The following is a 24,415-nucleotide window of genomic DNA, read 5'->3' as shown; positions in this document are numbered from 1 at the left end:
AATCGCCATCCAACGTGGCACAACTTGATACGCCAACACATGTGGCACGATAATGTCATTTTATCGTGCCAAGCACGTTGGCGCGACAAAAAAAACAAAAATAGAAATAAATGGGGCTATTTTTAATATAAAAAATAAAACATTAATAAAATTTAAAAATATTCTGGTGCCCTTGCCCATGGGGACCTTACCCAATGGCGCTCCATTAGTCAGAAATGCACCTATAACCTGAGGCTGCCTGGTCTGGGCGACTGGGCCCTAGCCCTTAGCCCCTAACCCAGTTTTACTAGGTGGGAGATTGGAGAATTGGGAGACCTAGGTCCTTTTCGGCTAATTGTTTCTGTCGGCTGATACCGTTTTATTGTGAGAGAAAACCATAATACATCATGATTGATAAGGAGTTCAAGTGAACGGGGCGCTAGCCTCATTCTTTGTTGAGCCAGATCTTGGTCTTTTGAGTATGGATTGGGCTGTTTCGTAAGATGTATGTGGCACATCCGTGTCCTTGTTTGTCACCATAGTGACACGGACCTAATCTAACATAATGTGTTCATCGTGTGGGTGTAGGCCAAGATTCGTCGTGTGGGTGTGGGCCAAGATTCAGGAATATGTTTAGTTGACAATAAGGTTAGTCGTCAACTATTTATTTATTTTTAAGGCTCCTTTGGATTATGAGACTTTTTTTAGTCTCTAAGTTTTTTCCGTGAAAATAAATTGATTCCTACAAAATTCCTAATCAATTTCTGTGAAATTCCAAAGAACCTTAAATTGTAATGTCGCTATCAAGCATACCCCACACATTGTCGCGGGAATTGTGGATAACAAAATGCTTATTTGTCTTGCTAACATGGACATTGCAGTTGCATGTGTTAGTGGATTTTAATTGTATATGATAGTACATTACCTAGTTGGATAGCCTGCATGTTGAGATAAATAGCTAGTAAGGTTTTGCTTAGTGGAGTTTAATTTTATGAGATAGTACATTGTCTAGTTGGACAACTTATATGTCTAGATAAATATCTAGAAGGATTTTGCTTTATAAGAGTATAAGATAAGATAAGATGGGTTTTAAATAATACCCTTGTCAGAGGTTGGTGAAAATTACTGGTTTTGTTAAACAAATAAACATTTTTGTTGCGAAAAAGAAAAATCACCCACGCGTGGAGGAAAGTGTTTTGAACTCCGCCGCCACCTCCACAACCCGCGACTCGAGCGGTGCGTCCCGCGGCCGCGGGGAAATGGCGGAGCGGGACCGGATCCTGGAGAGGGAGCGGAGGCAGATGGAGCAGATCCTAGAGCTGGACATGGAGGAGCTCCAGGTAGAGGAGGTCGACGACGACGGTTCATCCTCCTCCTCCGACGTCGACACCTTCCTCAGGTCCGAGCGCCCCCCTTGCCCCCTTTCTTACAATCCCTTGCGAGAGCGGAGTTTCACGGGGATAGAGTGGTGTGACTGACGATGTTAGTTATTGTGAAAATACATTACAGACTGAATTCGGAGGCGGTGGAGATTAGGATTGGGGGATTTTTGCAAACTTAAGCTCTTTTTTTGGGAAAATTGGATCCATACCATCAAAAGAACCAATCTTTAGATATCTACCATCAAAAGAACCAACTTGAGATATGTACCATCAAAAGATCACAATTCTATAGCTATCTACCACTTCTGTGAAGTTCACGTTAAATCTGTGAAGTTCACGTTAAATCTGCGCCCCAGCACCTCGTCACCCTCGGCGAGGTGGCAGCCGAGCTCGACGATGTCACTATCGCTCTTCTTCAGCGACAGCCATGCTGCTGGCCACAGCATGTCGTGGCCGGCGGCGTCGGAGATTCACGTCGACTGTGACCACCCAAGACTCTCTCATCGCTCCTGTGCCGCAAGCACGGGTGCCCAGCGAGCTCTCGCCGGTCCGTCGCCCATCAATTGGGGTGGAGAGCCCGGCACGTCCGCCGCCGCCCGGGCTCCAGCAAGATGCTGGTGCGTGATTGCTCCGCCGCGCTCGAGGCCAGCCTGCGCTTCCCTCTCTCCTCCAAGCGATTTCCTAACGCGAGGGTTGCTCCGGCGCTACCCAAACCGCAGAAAAGTCGCGCCGTCCCAGCTCACCCGCCCCAACGCCTGGAGGCTAACCTGCCGTCTTCGTCCATGCGCTGCGAACGACAACGCCGGCGTCAGTAGCCGCTGGTTGTCCCGTGTTCCGGTACTTCTTCACCATCTGCGCTCACAGGCACGAGGGCAAGCCGACGGGGTGGCACCATTTCCAGCCCTACCACGACGGTAGCCGCCGCCTCTTCACCGGCGCTCTGCGCAGCAGCAGCGGGTGGAGATCCAAGTTCTTTTTCCTTGAGCGCCCATCGGATTGGAAGTGGAATTGCCAGGTGAAGTGGGGCAAGCCGAGGAGGGAGGACGTCCGCCGAGTGGAGCTCACCGACACCGGGATCGAGAAGCTCAAGCATATGGGGTGCATTGACATCAAGTGCTTCTTGGCCAGCCGCGACATGCCCGTCGGGGCCGCTCTCGCCCCGCTGCAGGCGGCGCTGAAAGCGGAAGCCAGAGCCGCCGGAGCCGGTGCTGGTGCTCGTGCCGCCGCCGCCGCCGTCGGAACTGCTGCAGAGAGCGCATCTAGGACTACGAGGAAGCACAGCAGGCTGTTGCCGGCGGCGGCCTTGTCCCAACGTTGAAGGTGACGGAAGCAGACAGAATGGTAGATAGCTATAGAATTGTGATCTTTTGATGGTATATATCTCAAGTTGGTTCTTTTGATGGTAGATACCTAAAGATTGGTTCTTTTGATGGTATGGATCCAATTTTCCCCTTTTTTTTACACGAGAGTTTTACCTCAGCTTTTAATAAAGCATAGTCGGATACAATACTGGGGAAGCCAGTTTCTCAGGAAAGCCAAAGAACACACGACAGCCTAGTACATGATCTAGATTTCACAGATATCAGTAGACATCAACACACTAGGCCTGAAATTCTTCATCCAGCGCAGGATTTGGTCCTTCACTTGCAGAATGCGTTAGCGATCATCCTCCTTGAGGAGTACACTCCACTTCTGCAGGAATGATAATGCAACATAGATGATGTCAGACGGGGCCTCTGGAAACTTGTTTTCAATAACCATCTTGTTCCTATTATTCCAAATAGCCCAAGCAAAACCTGCAAAGATGAAAAGGGTTAATCGGATGGGTAGGGGCCCCTTGCCCTGTAACCATGTTTCAGATAAGTTCTTCACGGACGTTGGGCAATTTTGCCATTTAAAGATCTCTCTTAGGAAGCCCCAAACCATTCTAGCTATAATGCAATAAAAAAAAAGATATGATTCACAGATTCCATAATCCCACACAGGCAGCACTTCTCACAACCTTTCCAACCTCTCTTGCTGAGGCTTTGAGCACATTGCAGTTTAAAACCTGCCAGAGAAAAAAACTAGATCTTTAAGGGAATTCTACATTTCCACAGATGACGAGCTATTCTGCTAGTAACCCCACCATTTGATATGAATCCGTAGAGGGATTTTGTAGAGAAGTGGCCTTTTTTCTCCAAGCCCCAACTAACCATGTCAGAGCCCTCCTCATCTAAAGATATTCTGCTAAGCTCTCCCTTGAGCTCAATCCATCTCTCAAATTCCCTTAAAGATTAGGATTGGGGAATTTTTGCAAACTTAAGCTCATAGCTGTCAAGGGCATCGAGGGGTAGGGTAGGCGCACCCCGGCTACGTAGTTCGTAGCCGTGATCCGTGTTGGGGCGAGGTGTTACCCCTCAGCGCCCGTTCTGTTAAGAGGTGAAGAAGAAGTAATTGTTCTTTCTTCCTCTCAAATGATGGATTACAAGGACTCTTATAGGCCATAGCCTTAACAGACTCTAACAAATCACTCCTAAATTAGAGGACCCCTTGATTGGCTTTCCTTTATTCTAGCCATTCCCTTGATTGGCTTCCCTTTATTCTAGCCACTTCCTAAACCGAGCCCTGCGCTGGTGCCACGCGCTGCTGCACGCCTGGCATCCCGAGCTCTTCTATTCCTGGCATATGTGCGTCCCCACATGACATCTCTCCCCTGTCGAGGAGCAGCTCGTCCTCGAGCTGGAAGTCCGGATACTTGGCGGTGAAGGCCCCGACGTCTTCCCATGTAGCCGATGCAGCCGACTCGCCCTTCCACTGGACAAGGACCTAGCGCACGTCGCGCGCCAATCGTGCCCGCACGGCCCGCTCCGGCTCTGGAACCGGCGCACCATGGTGATGGGGGGCAGTGGTGGTGGAGCATCCGGTGGCGGCCCGCGGAACTTCTTGAGGAGACCGATGTGGAACACATCGTGCAGCCGAGCGCGAGGCGGAAGGGCCAAGCGGACAGCGACGTCATTGATGAGTTCGACGACGTGGTAGGGCCCGAAGTAGCACGGCTTGAGCTTGCCAGTGACGGCCTGGGGAATGGATGATGTTGCTCGCTGACGAAGACGAAGGAGGGCCCAATCGCCCACCTGATACGCGACATGACGGTGGAGCTTGTCGTAGTGCTTCTTCTGGACCGTCTGTGCCTGCTCCAGGCGATAACGGATGTCTGCCAGGAACTCGTCACGCTCCTCCATGTTCCTGGCGACGGCGGCCACCCGTGTGTCCCCCGGCTCATAAGACTGGATGGCCGGAGGATCACGCCCGTAGACGACGCGGAACGGCGTGTCCCGCAGCGAGGACTGGTAGGCGGTGTTGTAGACGTACTCCGCCCATGGCAACCAGCGCAGCCAATGTCGAGGGCGATCGCCGGTGAGGCAGCGCAGGTACATGACGATGACGCGGTTGGCAGCTTCTGACTGGCCATGGGACTAAGGGTGGAAAGCCGATGTCATGTGGAGCTTGGCGCCCATCAGGCGCATGAGCTCTCGCCAGAACGTCGAGGTGAAGACCGGATTGCGGTCAGACACCATGGACTGGGGAACGCCGTGAAGCCGCACGATGTCGGTGAAGAAGGTTTGCGCGACGGACTCGGCGGAGTACGGGTGCGCCAGGGGAATGAAGTGGCAGTACTTGCTGAACGTGTCCACCACCGTCAAGATGACGGACTTGCCACGGACGCGCGGCAATGCCTCCACGAAGTCGAGCGCGATGTCCATCCAGACACCTTGGGGTACTGGCAGGGGAAGGAGCAGTCCTGCCGGGTGGAGGTGCTCTGATTTGTACCTCTGACATGTCACGCACGAGCGCACGAGGTCCTGCACCAGCTGTCGCATGTTAGGAAAATGAAAGTCGCGGCGGAGGCAATGTAGTGTGTGCTGGACCCCTTCATGCCCGTCCTCGTGCACGGCCACCATGATCTCCTGGACGAGCGGTGACGCCGGGGGAATGTAGAGGCGGCCACCGAACTGGACCATGCCATCGACGAGCGTCCATGGTGCGTCGCGGGAGCCTGCACGGAGCTCGTCCCGTATGGCGACGAGGGCAGGTTCGGTGTCCTGCGCTTGACGGAAGCGCGTGACGAAGTCGAAATGCGGGGCGGAGATGGCGAAAATGACCCCCTCGTCCGTGTCGCGGCGAGACAAGGCGTCCGCCACCACGTTCGCCGCACCCGGTTTGTACTCGACGAAGAAGTCGAAGCCCAACAGCTTCCCCACCTAGTGGTGCTGGGGAATCGTGGCGAGACGCTGATCCAACAGGTACTTGAGGCTGTAATGATCCGTCTTGACGAGGAATCGGCGGCCCCAGAGGTACGGTCGCCAATGTTGTATGGCGTGGACGAGGCCGATGAGCTCCCGCTCATAGGCGGCGAGGGAGCGATGGCGTGGCGCGACGGGACGGCTGAAGAACGCAATTGGGTGTGCGTCCTGGATGAGCACTGCGCCAAACCTGTGCGAAGAAGCGTCGCATTCCACGACGAAGTCCTTGGTGAAGTCTGGCATCGCTAGGATCGGGGCCGAGGTGACCGCCGCCTTAAGCGTGTCCAAGGCCGCGGCGGCTGCGTCGGTCCAGGAGAACCCTTCCTTCTTGAGGAGGGCGGTCAGCGGCGCGGCGACGGAGCCGAAATTGTGGACGAATTTGCGGTAGTACTCGACCAAGCCAAGGAAACCGCGAACTGCCCGCACCGAACGGGGCACCGGCCAGTCATGGATGGCCTGCACCTTGGCTGGATCCATGGCGACGCCCGCCTCGGAGATGATGTGACCGAGATACGAAACGGAGGCGACGCCGAAGGCGCACTTCGTCCGCTTGACGAAGAGGTGGTGCTAGCGCAGCGTGGAGAGGACGGCGTGGAGGTAGCGAAGGTGGTTGGCCCATGTCTTGCTGTATATCAAAATGTCGTCAACGAAGACAAGGACAAACCGACGGAGGAAGGGGCGTAGGACGTCATTCATGAGCACCTGGAATGTCGCTGGGGCGTTGCACAGCCCGAACGACATCACCAAGAACTCATAGAGGCCCTCGTGTGTACGGAACGCCGTCTTGTGGACATCACCCGGCCGCATGCGAACTTGGTGGTACCCGGAGCGAAGGTCCAGCTTGGAGAAGAATCGGGCGCCGTGGAGTTCGTCGAGCAGTTCGTCCACTACGGGAATGGGGAACGCGTCCTTGACGGTGAGGGCGTTCAGGGCGCGGTAGTCGACGCAGAAGCGCCAGGATCCCTCCGCCTTCCTGACGAGGAGGACCGGCGAAGAAAACGCCGACGCGCTGCTGCGGATGATGCCCTGCTCCAACATGGCGGCGCATTGCCGTTCCAATTCGTCCTTGTGGGACGCAAGGTACCGGTACGGCCGGACCGCCACCGGCTGCGCGCCCGGCTTGAGGACGATGCTGTGGTCGCGTTCACGCGGAGGCGGAAGCCCCTGGGGCTTAGCGAAGACGTCCCCGAAGGATGCCAGCAGTTCGTCTAGGTGGGACTCGCTGGCTATCGTGGTGCGGACGCCTGGCGCGCTGGTTGCCGCCACGCCCGTCCAGCACACGGCTCGCCCCTGACGCTGGAAAGACATCTTCCGCGTGCTGAAGTCCCAGAGCACCGGCCCCAAGGTCGCCAGCCACTGCGTGCCGAGGACCAAGTCGTACCCGGCGAGTGGCATCACGAAGAGATCGACGCGGAACGTGTCGTTGTTGATGGTGAGCGGTGCCTGCCAAATGACACTAGGGCAGGAGACGCGCTCGCCATTCGCCACGGTCGCCGTGAGGCGTGGGCGGCGCTGCAGAGGCAGCCCGGTACGTAGGGTCGCATCCTCAGCTATGAAGTTGTGCGTGGATCCCGAGTCGAGGAGCGCGGTAAAGACGGCGGCGCCCACGGCCACCTGGATCTGCATGGTGTCGCTGAAGGACACCCCAGCGATCGCGTTGAGGGAGAAGTGCGGGGTCTCCTCCATGGTGGCGTCTTCATCAGCAGCGGCCCCGTCGTCGGTGTCGTCTTCGATGACGTTGTCGAGGAGGAACAGTCGTTTGCAGACCCGATTGTGCCCGCGACCGAACTTTTCATCGCAGTTGTAGCAAAGACCAAGGCGACGACGCTCTTCCTGTTCTGCCTGAGTCAGCCGCTGAACCAGCCGGCCCTCCATGGTGATCGTGGCCGTTGCGGCCTTGTCCGCCTTGTCCGCCGGGGGCACCGGTAGGGCGAGTCACGGTGCGGGCGCCGGCAGGAGCGGCCGATCACGCGGGGGGACGCGTGCGGCGGGCGCGACGTAGCTGTTCTGCAAGTTGATCTTGCGGGCGAGGCTCATGGCCGCCACCAGTGACTGGGGATTGTGGATCTCCACATCATGGCTGAGTGGTGGAAGGAGGCCGGCGGTGAACAGCTGGACGCGCTGTGCCTCGTCCAAGCGGCCCGCGCGAGGAAGCACGGCCTAGAACCTGTCCTGGTAATCCGCCATGGTACCGGTTCGGTGGCAAGCCACCAACTCGCCGAGGGGGTTGGATCGGAGGGGAGGCCCAAAGCGCAGGTGGAGGAGCTCCGTGAACTGGCGCCAGGAAGGAGTACCCTCGTCCTGCTGGACTTGGTAGTACCACAGCTGAGCGCTGTCCTCAAGGTTTGTACGACGCCATCCATACTTTGTAACAGAACCGCCCAATTTGTACAAGATCAAGTACGGTTGTCCCCGCTAACACGTTGACACGCGCATACTTTCACTTATATAAACCCGGTAGTCCGCCGAGTGTCCCGAAAGACCTCGGTAAGTCAACATCACAACTAAGATCGCGTGATTAAGCAAATACACATCACATACACAGGGTTGCAGCGGAAATAATATTACAAATAGGTTCACAAATAAAAGTATGAGTTTGGGTTTCAAAACCGCTTAGTGAAAACAACATAGCTTTTAAATGATGACATTAATATAAGTTCCAAATATATTGCTAGCATAAGTGACATCATCCGACAAAAGCATATAGATGTGAAGTAACTATAGAATCACCGAGCCACCGGCGGTTAGCCACCATCTTCACAGGCCGAGAACTTCACCTGCAACATGGTGGGATAAACCCTGAGTACGAGAAGGTACTCAGCTAGACTTATCCGTCAAAACCAGAAATAAAGGACACCAAGGGTCATGCAAGGCTTATGAGGTGGGCTAGCTTGACACAGTTGCATAAAAGAGCTTATGAATATAGTAACCTATTTAAACTTCGCATCAAGTTTATCATCATTTACATGTCCACTAGATTTGCACCTGTACTAGAGCACTCACTTATTAGGAGCAAACAATATTAACCATAGCAGGTATAATAAGGCTGTCATCATCATATCATCATTTCTGAACCATTATGTTATTTAGTGTATCTATTTTGGAGATAAGCCCGTCAAATTCTCACTAACCGGGAGAGACGGCGACTCAAATCGAATTACAACTCAGCTGAGGGGGTATTCCTAACTCTCATCCTGGCATACTTTGCAAGGGTAGCCGTGGGTCACCTTTGGTACAACTCAGGAACCAAATTCGCGGGTTCGATCAGCGCCAACGCTCTCAGGGATTACCCTTCTGCCAGGATGATCAGGACTTTTAAATCACCTGCCCTTGGACTCACGCCTACGGCTCCCTTCCGAGACGTACTTTATACTTATCAACTCCCGGTCTGAGTTGAGCTACTCGGCTTCGTGGTCGGTCTCTAGACCCGACCAACTAAGAGAGAGGCATGCGTTCAACATGAACAGGAAAGGCTCCAAGATTCAGTCCTTAAGCGACACAGACGGAGTCACTGCAAACCGGCAAGCCTCCGCCCGGTCTTCATTTCAAATTAAGACAGGTTCTTTTCCACGATAGCAAATATAGCCAACCATGCCATATGTATATCCCTATATCTTACAGGTGACAGGAAATCACCTGACTTCTACCGCGTTTAAGCAGGGCTAAGCACTACACGAACCTGAGCTACATAGGATTCAGGGTATCAATATCTAGACAAGGATTGGATAACCAATGCAGCAAGTGTTTGCATCCAACACCTAAACTTAATGCAACAATATATATATGTAACAATAATACTTTAACTGCATTTCGGAAATTAGGAGGCTTAATATGCTCCGGGGCTTGCCTGGGATCCCACACTGAGTTAGTGTTAGTTAGCTTGCACCGTCCTGGTGACATCTCAGGTCCTAGCACTTGCTTAGTCCTTCCATATTCGGGATAGATCAATCAAATGCTGTCTTCGGGTTTGGCTCCAGCATCTCATCCTTCACATGGTGCATCTAGCGTAACTAGATGAGATGCAATATGCAAGTGCATAAATATGAAGAATAGTACCATGAGACGTATCACAAAATAGCAAGCAAGACAAGCATAGTTTACACTAACACACTTAAGTACTTTGCGATGCTTAACTTAACATCACACAATCTATCATGCTAAGATGGCAAAGAAGATGACAACACCAAGCATGACATAAGTTTTCCAAGATCTCAGGTGCTCTAACTCAGTCATCATTCAAGGCATAAGTCACACTTAACAATATACAAGCAAACACTATAATTGGAATCTGCCAATTTCTGGACATGCAAACAACAGCTACAAGATTTAGCTATAATTGGAGTTACACAAATCCAAATGACTTGAAAGAAGACATTTTGGAAATCTTATGAAATTGTCTACGATTCATTTTTAATCATCTTAGCATGATTCTCAAGTTAACTAAGTCAAATATACCCATTTACAGAAACTGGTCCACAATTGACAGAGAGCAATCAATTCTGTAACCCAACCTTAAACAGGCATAGCTCACAAACCATAAGACCAAATACCACCAAATTTTAACAGAAGCTAGATACATAAATTATCTACAACTTTTTTATTATCACCAAAAGCTCATTCAAATCCTAACTAGATCAAACACTAGCATCTTTCAGATCTGCTCAGAATACAATCAAAACCTGACAGAAGACTTAAAAGTCATGTAACTCCTACACTATCTGGCCTATGACCTTACAATTTGAACACAAGCAAGATCATGAAATTTGCTACAACTTTTGTATTCACTACAACCATAGCAAACATCATTTACACCACGAATATAATTGCACAAGTAAAACTGCAATTGCAACCCAACAGCAGTGGTACAGAAAACTGATAAGAACTTCAGAGAAGCACAACTGGAGTTCTAGACCTCCAACAAACATGAACCATAACTTTTTGAAAAGCCTAGGAAGTTACCTACAACTTTCTTATTCTCATATTAAGATGATTCTATAGTTAGAAGGGTCAATTAATCCAATAATTGCATCTCTGTCTAAAACATAGACAGAAACTGACATGCCACTTTAAACAGCTATAAATGGAGTTATACATGTCCAATAAATGTGTTTCTAGACTTTTTAGAAAGATTATCAAATTCTAAACAACTTTGTTGTAAACACCTAAAGCTAATTAGACTATTAAGAAGGCCCCACAATACCAACAAGGTAACCCTGTCAGAGTTTGGGCAGAAACAACCACTGATATTTAAGCAAGTATAACTCAAGATCTACTTAACCAAAAATCATGCTATTTAGTTTTTGAAAAGCTTAATAAAAGTACTACAACTCATGTATTATCATAAAGTCATGATTCATAACTTAACTAAGCCAATTAATTTAATCTTGCAGACCTATTCAGAATAGGGGTAAGGCAATACAGGTAATTTGTTATTTTTATAGATCTTAAACTATCAAGCCTAAAATACTGAAATTTTTACCAGACATCACTAATCACATCAGTAACACTCCATAAAAATTTCACATTTATTTGAGTAAAATAACTGCAGTTATCAAAAAGACAAGACATGACTAGCATTAAGAACCTAACTGCCTAAATCTATTTTTACAGCAAACTATTTAAACTTAAACATGTAATATTATAGATCTAGTACATAGAGAATTTCACAAGGATTCCAAAAAGTCCTCATTTACTATTTTACGAGTTTTCTACAAATTACTACGAATTTTCAAAGTGTAGCATTCAAATCTGTAAAAACCAGAGAAAAGGGATTGAAATCTTGCATCGGGGTCCCTGCGGAAAATATAAATCAAACGTCAGCGAAGAGGTCCTCCTGAGCACTATTCACATGTGTCATAACTTCGCAGAAAGAACCCTCCCTTTTCTCGAATTTGAGCGCGAAGTCCTTCCTCGTCTCAGAACGGACGCAGAGCACAGCACGGCGGCTGTGCTTGGGGAAGGGGACAGCGGCCAGCCGGGGCTTGCTGGTGCGGCTGGGGAGGCTTGCCCGGCCCAGGTGGTGGTGTATGCGGCCGTGGCTGTGGTGGAGAGCAGAGACAGGACGGCAGCGGCGGCCGGAGCTCTAGCTCGGCCATGGCGGATGTGCGCCCCGGCGTGGAGCGGAGCGAGGAGGAGACAGCGAGAAGGAGGAGGAGAATGGAGAGGAGGGAGGCGAGCGCACGGGCTTTCTACATCGGCTTACGTTGCGTGGACGCGAGGTGGCGAGCATGCAGGCGAGCGCGCGAGGCACGCGGCATGAGCTCTCTGTTCCGGTTGGCACTGTTATAGCTGCAATTTCAAATTTCTAATACCACCTCAAATGTACAACTGAAACTCATACTTCGTGCCTCCGTAGCTCTTAAACCACGACGAGTTAGTCCAAATTCTATTAATAAAAGTTGTAGATCTACATACTAGCTCCAACTTTTATTAAAGCTTCAAAGTCTAATTAGGCCTCGTTTGGGAGATACAAGGTTCCAAAGTGGGGTACACGAAAACTAAAATCATGCATTCAGTCATCCATGACTTAGCCAAATTTCAAGTGCTGAAAACAGCTGCTGATTTAAAGTTTGAGCCTCGGTTTGACTTGCTTACAAGCTGATCTAGCTCTTGGTCCAAACATAAAGTTTGTTGTACATAACATGGACTCCAACTTTTATTTAGGTTCCACTGCCATGCAAACACTCTAAGCTGCAGTTCAAACCAAGTCAAAGTAGCATCACTATAAAGCTTAAATCTGAGTTTTAGACCGATTGATGCATTTTCTTGACATTTGCCCAACATGAACCTTTCACGACTTTTGTTGTAGAGTTCATCTAGAGTCATTTGGGCATGGTTTCAAGGTTTGGTTGACTTCATAGGTTTCCATCCACTTGATAAAACAATTCATGCAAAGATATGACTTATCATTTCATGTGACTTTTTAATTCCAAACTTCATGAAACTTTTCCACGGGTCTAGATGGATGTATGGGGATGTAATGTACATGGAATAAGCATGTTTAATATTACTCTTGCATAATCTTAACAAGGGTCCATATGTAAGCAAATGTGCGTGGCCCAAGTTTAAGTTGGAGCTCCATCATGTAGATTTGATCTTGACATCTTCATTACCACTCGACATGTCATGTTTGAGCTCAAATCCATTGCTTAACTGGTGACAAACACCTGGGGTGTTACATACTTTCTCCTCCATGATTCGCTGTTGATGAAAATAAGATTCACAACGATTGATAAAGATCAGGGGATCCGACTTGCCATCGTAGCGCGGAAAGTCGAGCTTTTGAAAACGCGGCGGCTGGTCCTGGTGATGCTCCCCCGACCCGGAGTGTGCGGAGTGTGACGATCCACCCGGCGGCGGACGCGCGGCGTCCAGGCGTTGGATGGCCTGGGCGTTGGCCTCCACGGACGTCTGGAGGGTCCGAATGGACGCGACCAGGGAGTCCAATGTCGCCTGCAAGGCAGCGTTGGCGGCGTGGTTGACGGTGTTGTCGCCCATGGCGTCGACGCGAGGGAACGGCGCGGCGGCTGAGGATGGTGCGGCGGCTGGTGTTGGTGAAGAGGCACGAGATGAACTAGATCGCCTAGACCGTGATACTAGGTTGTCAAGGGCGTCGAGGGGTAGGGTAGGCGCACCCCGGCAACGTAGTTCGTAGCCGTGATCCGTGTTGGGGCGAGGTTTTACCCCTCAACGCCCGTTCTGTTAAGAGGTGAAGAAGGAGAAGTAATTGTTCTTTCTTCCTCTCAAATGATGGATTACAAGGACTCTTATAGGCCATAGCCTTAACAGACTCTAACAAATCACTCCTAAATTAGAGGACCCCTTGATTGGCTTTCCTTTATTCTAGCCATTCCCTTGATTGGCTTCCCTTTATTCTAGCCACTTCCTAAACCGAGCCCTGCGCTAGTGCCTGCCGCGGTGACCGCGGCGGCCGCGTCGCCCTGGCACGCTGCTGCACGCCTGGCATCCCAGGCCCTTCTATTCCTGGCATATGTGCGTCCCCACATGACAATAGCAAACAGCAAAATCTGGAGCTTAAACTAAAATTTGTTTTAAGCGCAGAGTTTACAGCGGAGATGGTTAGTGGTTACTTCGCACTCATAGCCAACATTTAGTTCGCAACCACAATTTTACTGATGTACTCAAACTTATGGTTGGTGGAGTCTTGTCTTTTGATCTATATTGGAAGACGGGGGAATGACCCTAAAACTGTAAAAAAAGGTTGGTAGAGGAGTGATGAGGTAGTATACATGGTGCTCACAAGTTCGGTTATATTCAAAGTTTTGCTACTAATTATTAATACGCTAGATAACATCTTAAGGCCCTTGGTTCAATGGGATGAGTGAACATAGTATATGGTCTGCCAAACATTTCCCCACTACCTGTACCTGCATTCATTTAAATGGTATAGATAGAAGTGAATTTGTATGAGCTTGTTGCTACTCAATGTTTGTGTGAACTCTTGTTTTATTCTTTTTTCTTCACATTCTTTAATCGCAGAAATGCTCATGGAGATGGAGGGATTAAAACTTCTGAGGAGCTTATGGTCGATACATCTACTGTTTCCTTGCAAGATCACACCTACCTTGGTAAATATTCCATGCTAATCTTATTTGTGTATTTTATATTCCTAGATTCAATGCATGAACAGTGTGGTTATTTGCTAGAGGCAAAGATTGATGGTGCACGAGGCAAATTTGCTTTCCTGGATGGAGACAGAGTCCTCAATCTGCCGATGTTTTATCTTCAAGGTAGCATTCCTGCTTCCTGTGGACCATGCAGTGTATGACAAAGCTTACCTTAAATTAATTTGAATATGAGGACAATACATTTTGAAGTGGGCCATCCTGTTGTCCTTCCCGAAATCTGAACAGACCTAATATTGACTGTGTGGGATTATATTAAATGTTCTGTAATGGAACTTCTGCAGGAGTTGTTTTGTTTCCTGAAGCTTCCCTACATCTTCGAGTGTTTCAGCCTAGATTAGTGGAAGCTATTGACAAGGCTATTAATCATGTTGATGCTCCATGCATGATAGGCGTGGTGAGTGCCATTTCTCATTGTCGTGATGCATTGTTACATTGTCTGTTTTAATTGGCTATGGTCCAATGTCAGGTTTATGTTTATCGACACACAAATGATGGACATTATACTATTGCTTCTGTTGGGACAATGGCAGAGGTGTGGTTTCTAAGCTATTAGTTACTAGTTATGTCATGTGTACTTGTGGTCTTCCTCCTCATTGAGTTGTTTGTACTAGTGATTGAGTATCTGCTCATATGATAAAATGATAAATTATTTCTATATTAATGTGCATGATCTTTCTATCTAGGAACCAAAAAGAGCAAATATCCTTGATGTCTTCTATAATAAGTTAGTAACAACTAAAGCCTAGACGAGGGGCGACAGAACATAGGGCTAGGGTGCTGCCCTACAGTAAAATGAAATTTAGGTCACAGTTGGCTTGTTTTGACCATATCCTCCTGGTGCACCACTGCCATTTTGGTTCCAGCTTCACCACTGGACTAGACTTGGAATCTGTAAAAACATTTAATGCCATCTAAAAGACATATATCAAGCCATTAAAAAGAAATAATGAATTCACACAGGACATAGACATTTACTTACTGGAAAACATCCTTATGGTATCTGCAGCTTTAGTTGATTATTGTGTTTTTCTTTTCTTCTTTTGAGAAGCTATGGTTGATTATAGTCTCCTTATTCTCGAAAATAGACCCTGCAACCAAATTTCTGGATTTGTACATTGATCAGTTGATGAGTCTATCCCGACTTTCTTGGGACTATCTGTTGTTTTGCATCGATCAGTTGATACAAAACATCTTGGAAGTTGGAATTCAAGTGCACACTAGTGCACTACAAGTGCCATTTTCATGCCACTAACATGTCTCTGAGTCTGACTTCTTTTGGTTAACACCCTTTTACACATTTTGCAATTTTAAAATCAACTTGACTAGTATAAGTTGTGAGTTTAATGCAATACCCAGGCAGTGGCGGAGCCAAGGGGGGGCTGGCAGGGGCCATGGCCCCCCCTAATATTTCACAACAAAAAAGTTAGTAGTATGACTTAATATTTTTTATTTATATTAAGAGGGAGATTATATAAAATTCTTGTCATATATACCTATTAATGTCTTCTAGATAATATAATCATACAGAACACAACTAGATAATAAAATTATCGCAATGAAAAAGACTGAGTCGGTACTCAAGATTTACAAAATCACCCTAGACGTCTTGCTGTTAACGGGCATGTCACTTACCAGTTACCACTGAAAAAATAGCGCCTTAGATCCTAGGATACATATAAGAAATTGCGAGCACCCGTTCAAGTCAATGAATTAATTCTGACAGTCATCACAAGGAACCTAACGAGTTGAGTTTCACTTAGTTTTTACATGTTGGCTCTTTTGGCCAGCGCCCCCCCCCCCTGTCTTACCCCCCGCAGGTCGAGTTTTTTTTTTTTGTATAAGTTGTGAGCTATATATTGGTGCAAGTTTTATTTATTTGTTATTTCATCCAAACTATCTATATTCACCTGTAGCCCTTCCTTCTCATTGGTCAGACTGTCAAGAGTTAAATTAACTTGTGTGTTTATGTTGCCTTCATAGATACAGAAAATTCAACATTTGGATGACAGTTCATCATGTATTTTCTCTCATGGTCAGCAGCGGTTTCGTCTTATGCGCCATTGGTTGGATGTCGACGGAGTAGTAAGTCTTAATAATCAAGGGCCTCTTTGGATCCACTGCGATTATAATAATCAGCTAAGATATTGTAATTGTGATCCAAACAAGCTAGATTATAAGGTGGTCAGGTGGATTAAAAAAAAAAGGGGCGTACCCAGTGCAGAGAGCTCCCGCTCTGTGCGGGGTCTGGGGAAGGGTGTTAGTGGCAAGCCTTACCCTATAATCCACCTTGGACCTGCTTTTTGGTGATGATCAAAACACCAGGTTACAATAATCCTATAATCCACCTTGGACCTGCTTTTTGGTGATGATGAGTATTTGTCACTTGAACCAAGAATAATCCACCACAATAATCCAGGGATCCAAGCACTCTGATTATTAATCCAGATTATAATAATCCTATGTATAATCTAGATCATAATGATCCAGCTGTGATCCAAACAGGGCCTAAGTAAAAAGTATGTAATTCTCTGAACTAAAAGGAAGAGAGCATATTCTCATGGCATTTTTCTTGTTGACAGCCATGGGGTGAAGTCCAAATTATTGAAGAAGATACACCTCAAAGAACTCCAAGAGATGCTTTTGGACAGTTAGCTGCAACTAACAGTTTCAGGCATTGTGCTTCATCGACAGTGACCAGTTTGCATGCGTCATGTTCTACACAACTTGATCATGTGGATTCTGATATGGATAGGGATTCTCTATCACCCACTAGCACTTCAAGTGACTACTCAGTAACAGATAAAAGAATATACCTTTTAGGTTCCCGGTCCAGTGGCTTGGTAAGGTGTGGTATTGTGGATGAATCCTCAAATGAAGGCCAAAATTCTATACCTGAACAGTCTTGCCAGAGCCATGAGTCTGTAAAAGAAATCGATGGGTATGGTCAGCCAGATAAGAATACAAACACAGGAGACGATGATAATCTTTGTTTCATATCCTCCAAATCCTTTCAGAGAGCAAGAAACAAAGATACTAAACAGCAGAAACACTACTTCGCAACAAAAAATGCATCACAGGCCCCATTGTCATTTTGGCCGCGCTGGGCTTATGAGATGTATGATTCGTATTCACTTTCTAGGAGAGCTGCAGGTACCAAGTTATTTCTCTGCTCCTTTTTATTTCTCTTGAATTGTAGCAAACTGAATTTATGTTACTCTGCATTCATTGATTGTTAACTGTATAATATTTGTTCCTGTAATTTTTTTCTTGGACATGCTGGAAAGCTGCTTATATCTTTATATTATAGAGAAATAAGTCCTGTTATGTCAAAGTATAAATCTGTTCAGTTGTGATTTAAGTGTTGTTGTATGTATGACCTTGGATTTTCTTCATGGCAGATTTGTGGAGACAAGTAATTTTAAACCCAAGCATGGATGATCATGTGAGGAAACCAAATTATTTGTCATTTTGCATTGGAAGCAAACTTCCTATCTCAGAGTCTCTAAGGCAAGAATTGCTTGAGATTGATGGAATCTCATATCGACTACAGCGGGAGATTCAGCTACTCAAAGCCTTCAATATCATACGATGTAGAAATTGCCTGGTATTGTTTACTTTCTTTTAAACAGTAACAGTTACTTTCTCAAAGTTTCTGATCATGCTCCATTTCTTCAATTCTGTTCACATAGCCAAGACTTGTGACCTTATCTCTGTCCAGTCTGCAGTTGGAACCAGTGGTGGTAATGCATAATGCATTCATGCATAGTGCCATAGTGGTGACATGAAAATGAAACTGGATCCAGGATTTCAAATTTTGTTGTCATTTAGGTTCTGCAGGATTTCAACCTTTTGTTTTGCATATGTGCAGTGTTTCGAATACCTAATAAAAAGAAAAAATGAAGCTGACTTATTATTTCCACACTTCTATATTTGAGGTGCATGAATTTTAAGATAATTTCAGGCAACACTCTTGTACAACCTAGTGCAAGTAAATTGTTACTTCTGTGATTTGTAAATGTCTTTGTATCATAACATATCAATTTTTTGTCCTTGTCTAACTATAGAACCAATTGTAAATTGTTAATTGTCTTTGTGCCAGTTTAGATCAGATTTTATCGAGTTTGTGGTTTTGTCTAACAGTTTTTTATTCTCGGAATAAAAAATTGCAAACTATGCCTACATAAATTGCAACAAACTAAAGCTGCAATTTTAGTATAAAATATATGCAATAACCGTCGCCTGAAAGAAAGCTTTAGCAAGTCCCTTATTTCCATAGAGATGGTTACAACTCACTGGTCGAGTGGACTTTTGGGGAGTTAATTTTTGAGAATCAGCACATAAACTCTTGCTTGGTTGTCGTCCCATCTGATTCTTGGATCTGGGGTAGTCCTGGGGATATCAGCTATAAAACTGATCAAATAGTTTATGCATAGTTTTGACTAATACAAGAGGTGACAGGTTATTTTCTTGTTGTAGACCCGTATTGCAAGACGAAGTGACATGGTGGTGACGTCCAGTGACAGCCCGATGATGACTCACAGCAAGCCCCACAGTTCTGTGAAGAGATTATCACAGTATACAGTGCCACTGGCCTTGCACTGCGCGGCGACCCTTCCAAAACTCACAGCTGGTTTCCAGAGTATGATAATTTTACCAGCTCCTTCTCTTTTCGTTTCTCCACTTTTTCCTCGAAATCACACAGTTACCATGGTTGCCTGATACACTGGCTAAGTTCTTTTTCTGGTTGCAGATACACATGGACGATCGCGTTGTGCAGTGCCTGCCAGTCCAATATAGGCTGGCTGTTCAGAGCCGATAACAAGAACCTGCATCCGAGATCCTTCTGGGCGATACGCACTTCCCAAGTTTCAGATGATACACAATCAAGATAGAACTGATCAGATCATCCGTGTATAACCTGCGTGACCTTTTGTTGCAGTTGCAGCAGTCCATTAACTTCTGCCTTCCATTATTCTCTACCAGACCCAATTTGCTTTCAGATCCATGTGTGCGTCCGAACTCAAAATTTGCGTGGCATAATCGACTCGTTCTGCACATATTTTGACAAATGCGGTTTGATGCGACAATCCTGAGTTCCTGACGTCCGGATGATGGCGTTCATTTTAAGAGTTTGACGTCCGTTCGTAGTAGCAAGTAGCAGCTAATTACAAAGCATCACGTATTGTACTTGGGAGTTTTAAGAGTCTGTCGTCGCCGAAGCTTGTGTAGAGACCTCAAGACTGCATAGACGCCGGCAAATCATGTACTCAGTACAAGAAACCCCCGACAAGCATGAGAACATACAGGAGTAGACTAGTACGTAGGAATATGTCAAAACTTACATCCCCTGAACTTTATTACACAGCTACATAAAAGTACGAACGTGTAGTATCAGCTCCACAGTAGCGGACTTCGCCACACGTTTTACAAGACGGTCACAGGGAGGATATGTACAACAGTACAAGCATAGCAGGCAGCAGCTCAGCAGTAGATGTCAATGTATAGGCATACGCAAGTGAAGCTATATATATATAACACACCCATCCGTGTATCCGATGCCAGCACTGTTCGCTCTTCACATCACCTGTACGATCGGTAGACGGGGCTGTACATGCAACTCTCAGCGTACTTCACCAGGTCTTTTGGCCGAGGGAGCTGGCTAGCCATTCCTGCGGAAAGTGAAGCAGAAGAATGGAACTTACATGGTGTCTCGAAGTCGCTAAAGTTTTCTAGTAAAATGTACCCCAAAGCAGCAAAAATACCGAGATCATAAGCTTTTGCGGCTACACGGGCAGCTATGTTAGCTGAAATCTTCCTGATGATGGAAAAGGGCGGGTAGATAAGGCCTTTCTCAATATGCTCCGGGGTTACCTGTTCAGCTAGTCCTTCAGCTGTCCAATCCGCAAACCAATGACCCCAAAAAAGATGCAGAATTAGTGACAACTGTCGAACAGGAAAGCATATCGAGAAACGAATGATCCTCTTGAAATCTTGCAGATTGGGTTTACCAGCAGCAAGGACCATATCGTCTGACACCCGGACTGCTCCTGAGATCACCACCCCTAGTCCAAACCCCGGGAAAATGTATGCATTGTTTGCCTGTTATAGTTTAAGATAAAGTTCACAAGTAGTTGAAACTATCAATAAGTTAAGGACTTTGTGGGCACAAGCCAGTTTTCATACCTGGGCAGGCACAAACAGCTTGTCATTATATTTCACCGGATCAAATGGGCTTCCACTCCCAAATATGGCACGCCCCTGTTTACATATGTATCCTCAGATTGAGGCATTCGAAATAAATTTAGCATGTGGAAAGATGAAACTATGCATGAAACGCTACCTGACTCCATGTATATGCTTGTTCAGCAGTACATTCAGATTGTGACGTTGGGTTTGATAGAGCCAGGATAATCGGTCTCTGCAATTGGAGTTAATTCTAAATACTTGATGAAATGATACAAAACAAACTATCTAGACAAGGAAGTGATGTTAAGTGTCACCTCATTAATCGAAGACATAGCCTCAATCACCTCTTTCGTGAAACTTTGACCCACACCAGCTGATCCTATTAGTGCAGTCGGTCTGACAGCCTGAAAAATGGAAAAAGACTTATGAACCATGAAAATCCACAATGGAAGCCTATTTGTATCCCCTTTGGTTCAGCCTTGTACCTTAACAGCACCTAAGAGATCTTTGACAGGTTCATGCTCATGTGCATATCGCTTCTTAAACGGCTGGAGTGTCTCTTTACGTGAGGTCACAATCAGTCCCTGCAACACACGACAGACTCCTTTATAATGTGTTCACAAAAATAAAAATAAAAATAAATAGGAAGGGAACACTTCTTAACCTTTGAATCAACCAGCCAGATCTTTTTGCGAGCCACTTCTACAGAAACCTTTGCCTGAAAAGAAACATCACTAATTTATGGTCACCAGCAAATTCCTCCAGTTAAGCCAAACTTGAAAAGTTACTACCTGTCTGGATATCTCCAGAGCAACCAGTTCAGCAATGCCCGTACCAGCCTGCAAGATAGACAGATGGACCTTTAAATTGCAGTCTTTATTTTTTGAATTTCAACGGGGGGAGGCGTTCCCCACCTGATTTATATATTGGCCCAAAAACCGGCCCGTTATATAGTTATACAAGGTGTTTGGTTACATATCATCACACAGGTGGTGATGATAGTTGTTTATCAAAAACAAGTATGAGCACTAGTCATCCATTTCTTGCTGATTCGAAAACCTGACACCACTGATCAACAATTGGCCTTTTCCTTCTTGGAAATCTGTATCGCCATAGCTCTGCCGATGCTTTGCAGTCTTTATTGAACATGAAAGTCAATGACATATATTTGTGTTTATGATAAACCATAGTTAATACTAGCATACCAATTATGTACTTATGTTTGCCAAAGTATTGACAATCTCAGGACAACCAAACCATTCTTTTGGAATGTAAACCAGCAAGTACAAGATGATTTCCAATACGATCCTATCCCCAAGACACCAAAGGGCATGTCTATACTGAAAAGAACCTATTGGAACTGATAGTGTTCCCTACTATCTTCATCTGATTACAAGATTCATGGGAATGTGAAGGCAAGTAAGCAAATGCGATGTAGTTTTGATACATGCAGTAATTAATAGTGAGCAGTAGCATTTACTCTACAATTTCCAAAAAAGGGTCGATCACCTCTCCTGCACCAAAGAACAAGAATGTATGATCAGCTAGAGTCCCACCAACAGATTTCAGAGCAGCGATAAGCCCTGCAAGCACTACAGCAGCCGTGCCCTGTAAATATCAGGGTTTCAGAGTTAGTACTGCTGTCTGGAACAAAATTCAATGACTTTTTAAGAAAAGTAAGATAAATTAACTAACATCTGATTTGATTACCTGGATATCATCATTAAATACAAGATGGTTTGTCCTGTACTTCTCAAGAAGTGTAAATGCATTGTGGTTTGCAAAGTCCTCAAACTGTGAGGCCAAACAAATTTTAGAAAGTGGTCTGTTACAGTTCAGTAGGAAACAAATAATTTATTTTCAACTATTTTCCATACCTGGACAAGAACTTTTTGTCCATAGTTCTGCCTAACTGCAGCCATAAACTCATCCAGAAGTTCAGAGTATTCCTGATTCAGAAAATGAATATATTGAGATCCATAATCATAAGGTTAACATGAATCATGATAATTGAACGAGCATAGCCAATGCAAGTAGTATGGAACCTGGCCAGTTGCTCTTCTTTGCTTTAATCCAATGTAGAATTCATCCTTTAGTAGATCTTCGTTATTTGTTCCCACATCAATGGTAATAGGCAAGCACTATGACACAACATGGAGGAAAATATTACATCAGACTGCTAATAAACAACTGTATATTCACATGGGCCAATTTAAAACTGTATATTCACATGTAAAGTACTCACAGCTGATGGCCGTACACCTCCAAGAGCAGTATACAGTGCAAGCTTCCCCACAGGAATTCCCATGCCCTATACATATTTCACACAAAAAAAGATTATATATAAGCAACAAACTCTGCGCTTAACAAAAAATTCAGAAGCACAAATGATCCTTGACAAAGCAAAAATGGCAGGGCAATGTAACTAACCTGGCAACCAAGATCTCCCAGGCCTAAAATACGCTCACCATCAGTGACCACAATAACCTGAATACTCTTCTCTGGCCAGTTTCTCAGTACCTCCAAGATCCTCCCCCTAGCATGAAAAGCACATCATAAGCACCCTTAATCCTTTAAGGCTCTCAGCAGATATAAGCAATTACTGTGAGGAGAGGTGGAGGGACAACGCACTTATCCTTCAGGCTGACGTATAAGCCCTGCGGTCGTCTGAAGATCGACCCATACTTCTGGCAAGCTTCCCCCACTGTTGGTGTATACACAACAGGAAGTAGTTCTTCTACATTGTCAATCAGGAGCTTGTAAAACAGCCTCTCATTTCTCTCCTGGAAAACAAATGCATCGTTCAACAGATAAAAGCACTCACGACTGAAATAATAATCTGGCTAGCTGCAACTGACTTTGTGAATCCAAATTTTCTCTTGGAGAAGTCGATGGGCTTACCTGAAGGTCCATTAGCGCGGTGTAGCGCAGCAACGGGACCTGGAATTGCCGAACATTCTGCAACATCCTCTTCTCCTGTAGAAGATGCACACGCTTCACTGAAATCATCAACTGCTAACGCGCAAAGTCTAAGGTAGAGAAAGTAGAATAGAAGTAGCAGACCTGGAGGTCCTGAGATAGCACTACAGGAGGCAATAATCCTCGCAGGTAGTGCGCGTCCCGCTCTTTCTCCGTGAACGAAAGCCCTTTGTTGTGCCTTGGATCCCTCAGCAGGGAGTGACCACTGAAATCCCGGTAATGACAAAACATCACAATCTTGAAGCCATGCACACATCAGAACACCAGTTGAGTTTCGTCCTAGTTCATGGCCAGATTGCTCCACGATTTTCGTATATCAATATGACACATGTTCAAATGGGCAGGTACATCCAAACGAATATCAACTTCAGAGTTCAGCCGATACGTGGTCGTCTTAATATTTACAGTAGAATCAGAGGATACCAAACATAACAGGAGCAGCAGAATGAAACCCGCACATACCTTGCGAAGTTGCGATGCAGACGGCCCACGGCGTGACAGGCTGGTCCTCGGTGGCGCGGTCCTCGCCGTAGGCGTCCTCCACGCCGCCAGTCACCACGCCCGGTGCCATCGCGACTTCACCTCCTGCTGGCACGCCGCCGTTTTCCCCCTCTCCTGATCCCGCCATACGGTGCGCCGCTCTCGCGCCAAACCTCCCGCCACGGCCGCAGCTGTTGCTCCACCACCAGCGCAGGCCCTCGCCCTCCAAATGCAGCGCAACTGAGTAGCTGGCGGTGCGCTGGAGCCGTAAATATTCTCGGGCGCGCGAGGAGGAGCGCTGTAGAAGCACGGCGGACACCGAGGCCATGGGGTGACGGCGACGGCGGTGCCTGTCGTCCGCGCCGGACACGCTGCAGTAGAGGTGTCGCCACGTGCCCCCGCGGTAGGCCGGCTCTAGAATGTCTGTTGGGTTGGGCTGGATCCGCACCGTCCGGTTCCACCCGGTCCTGTTTTA

At 46.6% G+C, this 24,415-nt stretch overlaps 1 protein-coding gene and 1 pseudogene across 1 annotated transcript; one reads left to right on the top strand and one right to left on the bottom strand.

The window, feature by feature from the left end:
* Positions 1 to 1,211: 1,211 nt before the first annotated feature.
* Positions 1,212 to 19,382, top strand: LOC136456530 (uncharacterized; annotated as a pseudogene).
* A 119-nt stretch (positions 19,383 to 19,501) lies between these two features.
* Positions 19,502 to 24,374, bottom strand: LOC136456531 (NADP-dependent malic enzyme-like). Its single transcript, XM_066456436.1, has 19 exons — positions 23,928 to 24,374; positions 23,545 to 23,665; positions 23,383 to 23,457; positions 23,113 to 23,264; positions 22,912 to 23,017; positions 22,727 to 22,792; positions 22,527 to 22,622; positions 22,359 to 22,430; positions 22,192 to 22,275; positions 21,991 to 22,089; positions 21,273 to 21,320; positions 21,146 to 21,199; positions 20,967 to 21,065; positions 20,796 to 20,885; positions 20,636 to 20,713; positions 20,479 to 20,553; positions 20,304 to 20,394; positions 20,058 to 20,186; positions 19,502 to 19,964 (listed from the first exon to the last, which is right to left on the bottom strand). The coding sequence occupies exons 1-19, from the start codon at positions 24,266 to 24,268 to the stop codon at positions 19,876 to 19,878; spliced, it is 1,965 nt and encodes a 654-aa protein (XP_066312533.1). The 5' UTR covers positions 24,269 to 24,374; the 3' UTR covers positions 19,502 to 19,875.
* Between the last annotated feature and the right edge of the window lie 41 nt (positions 24,375 to 24,415).

Source organism: Miscanthus floridulus, chromosome 6 (assembly GCF_019320115.1).
Source record: "Miscanthus floridulus cultivar M001 chromosome 6, ASM1932011v1, whole genome shotgun sequence".
NCBI lineage: Eukaryota > Viridiplantae > Streptophyta > Magnoliopsida > Poales > Poaceae > Miscanthus > Miscanthus floridulus.
This window is presented reverse-complemented; position numbering and strand designations above follow the sequence as displayed.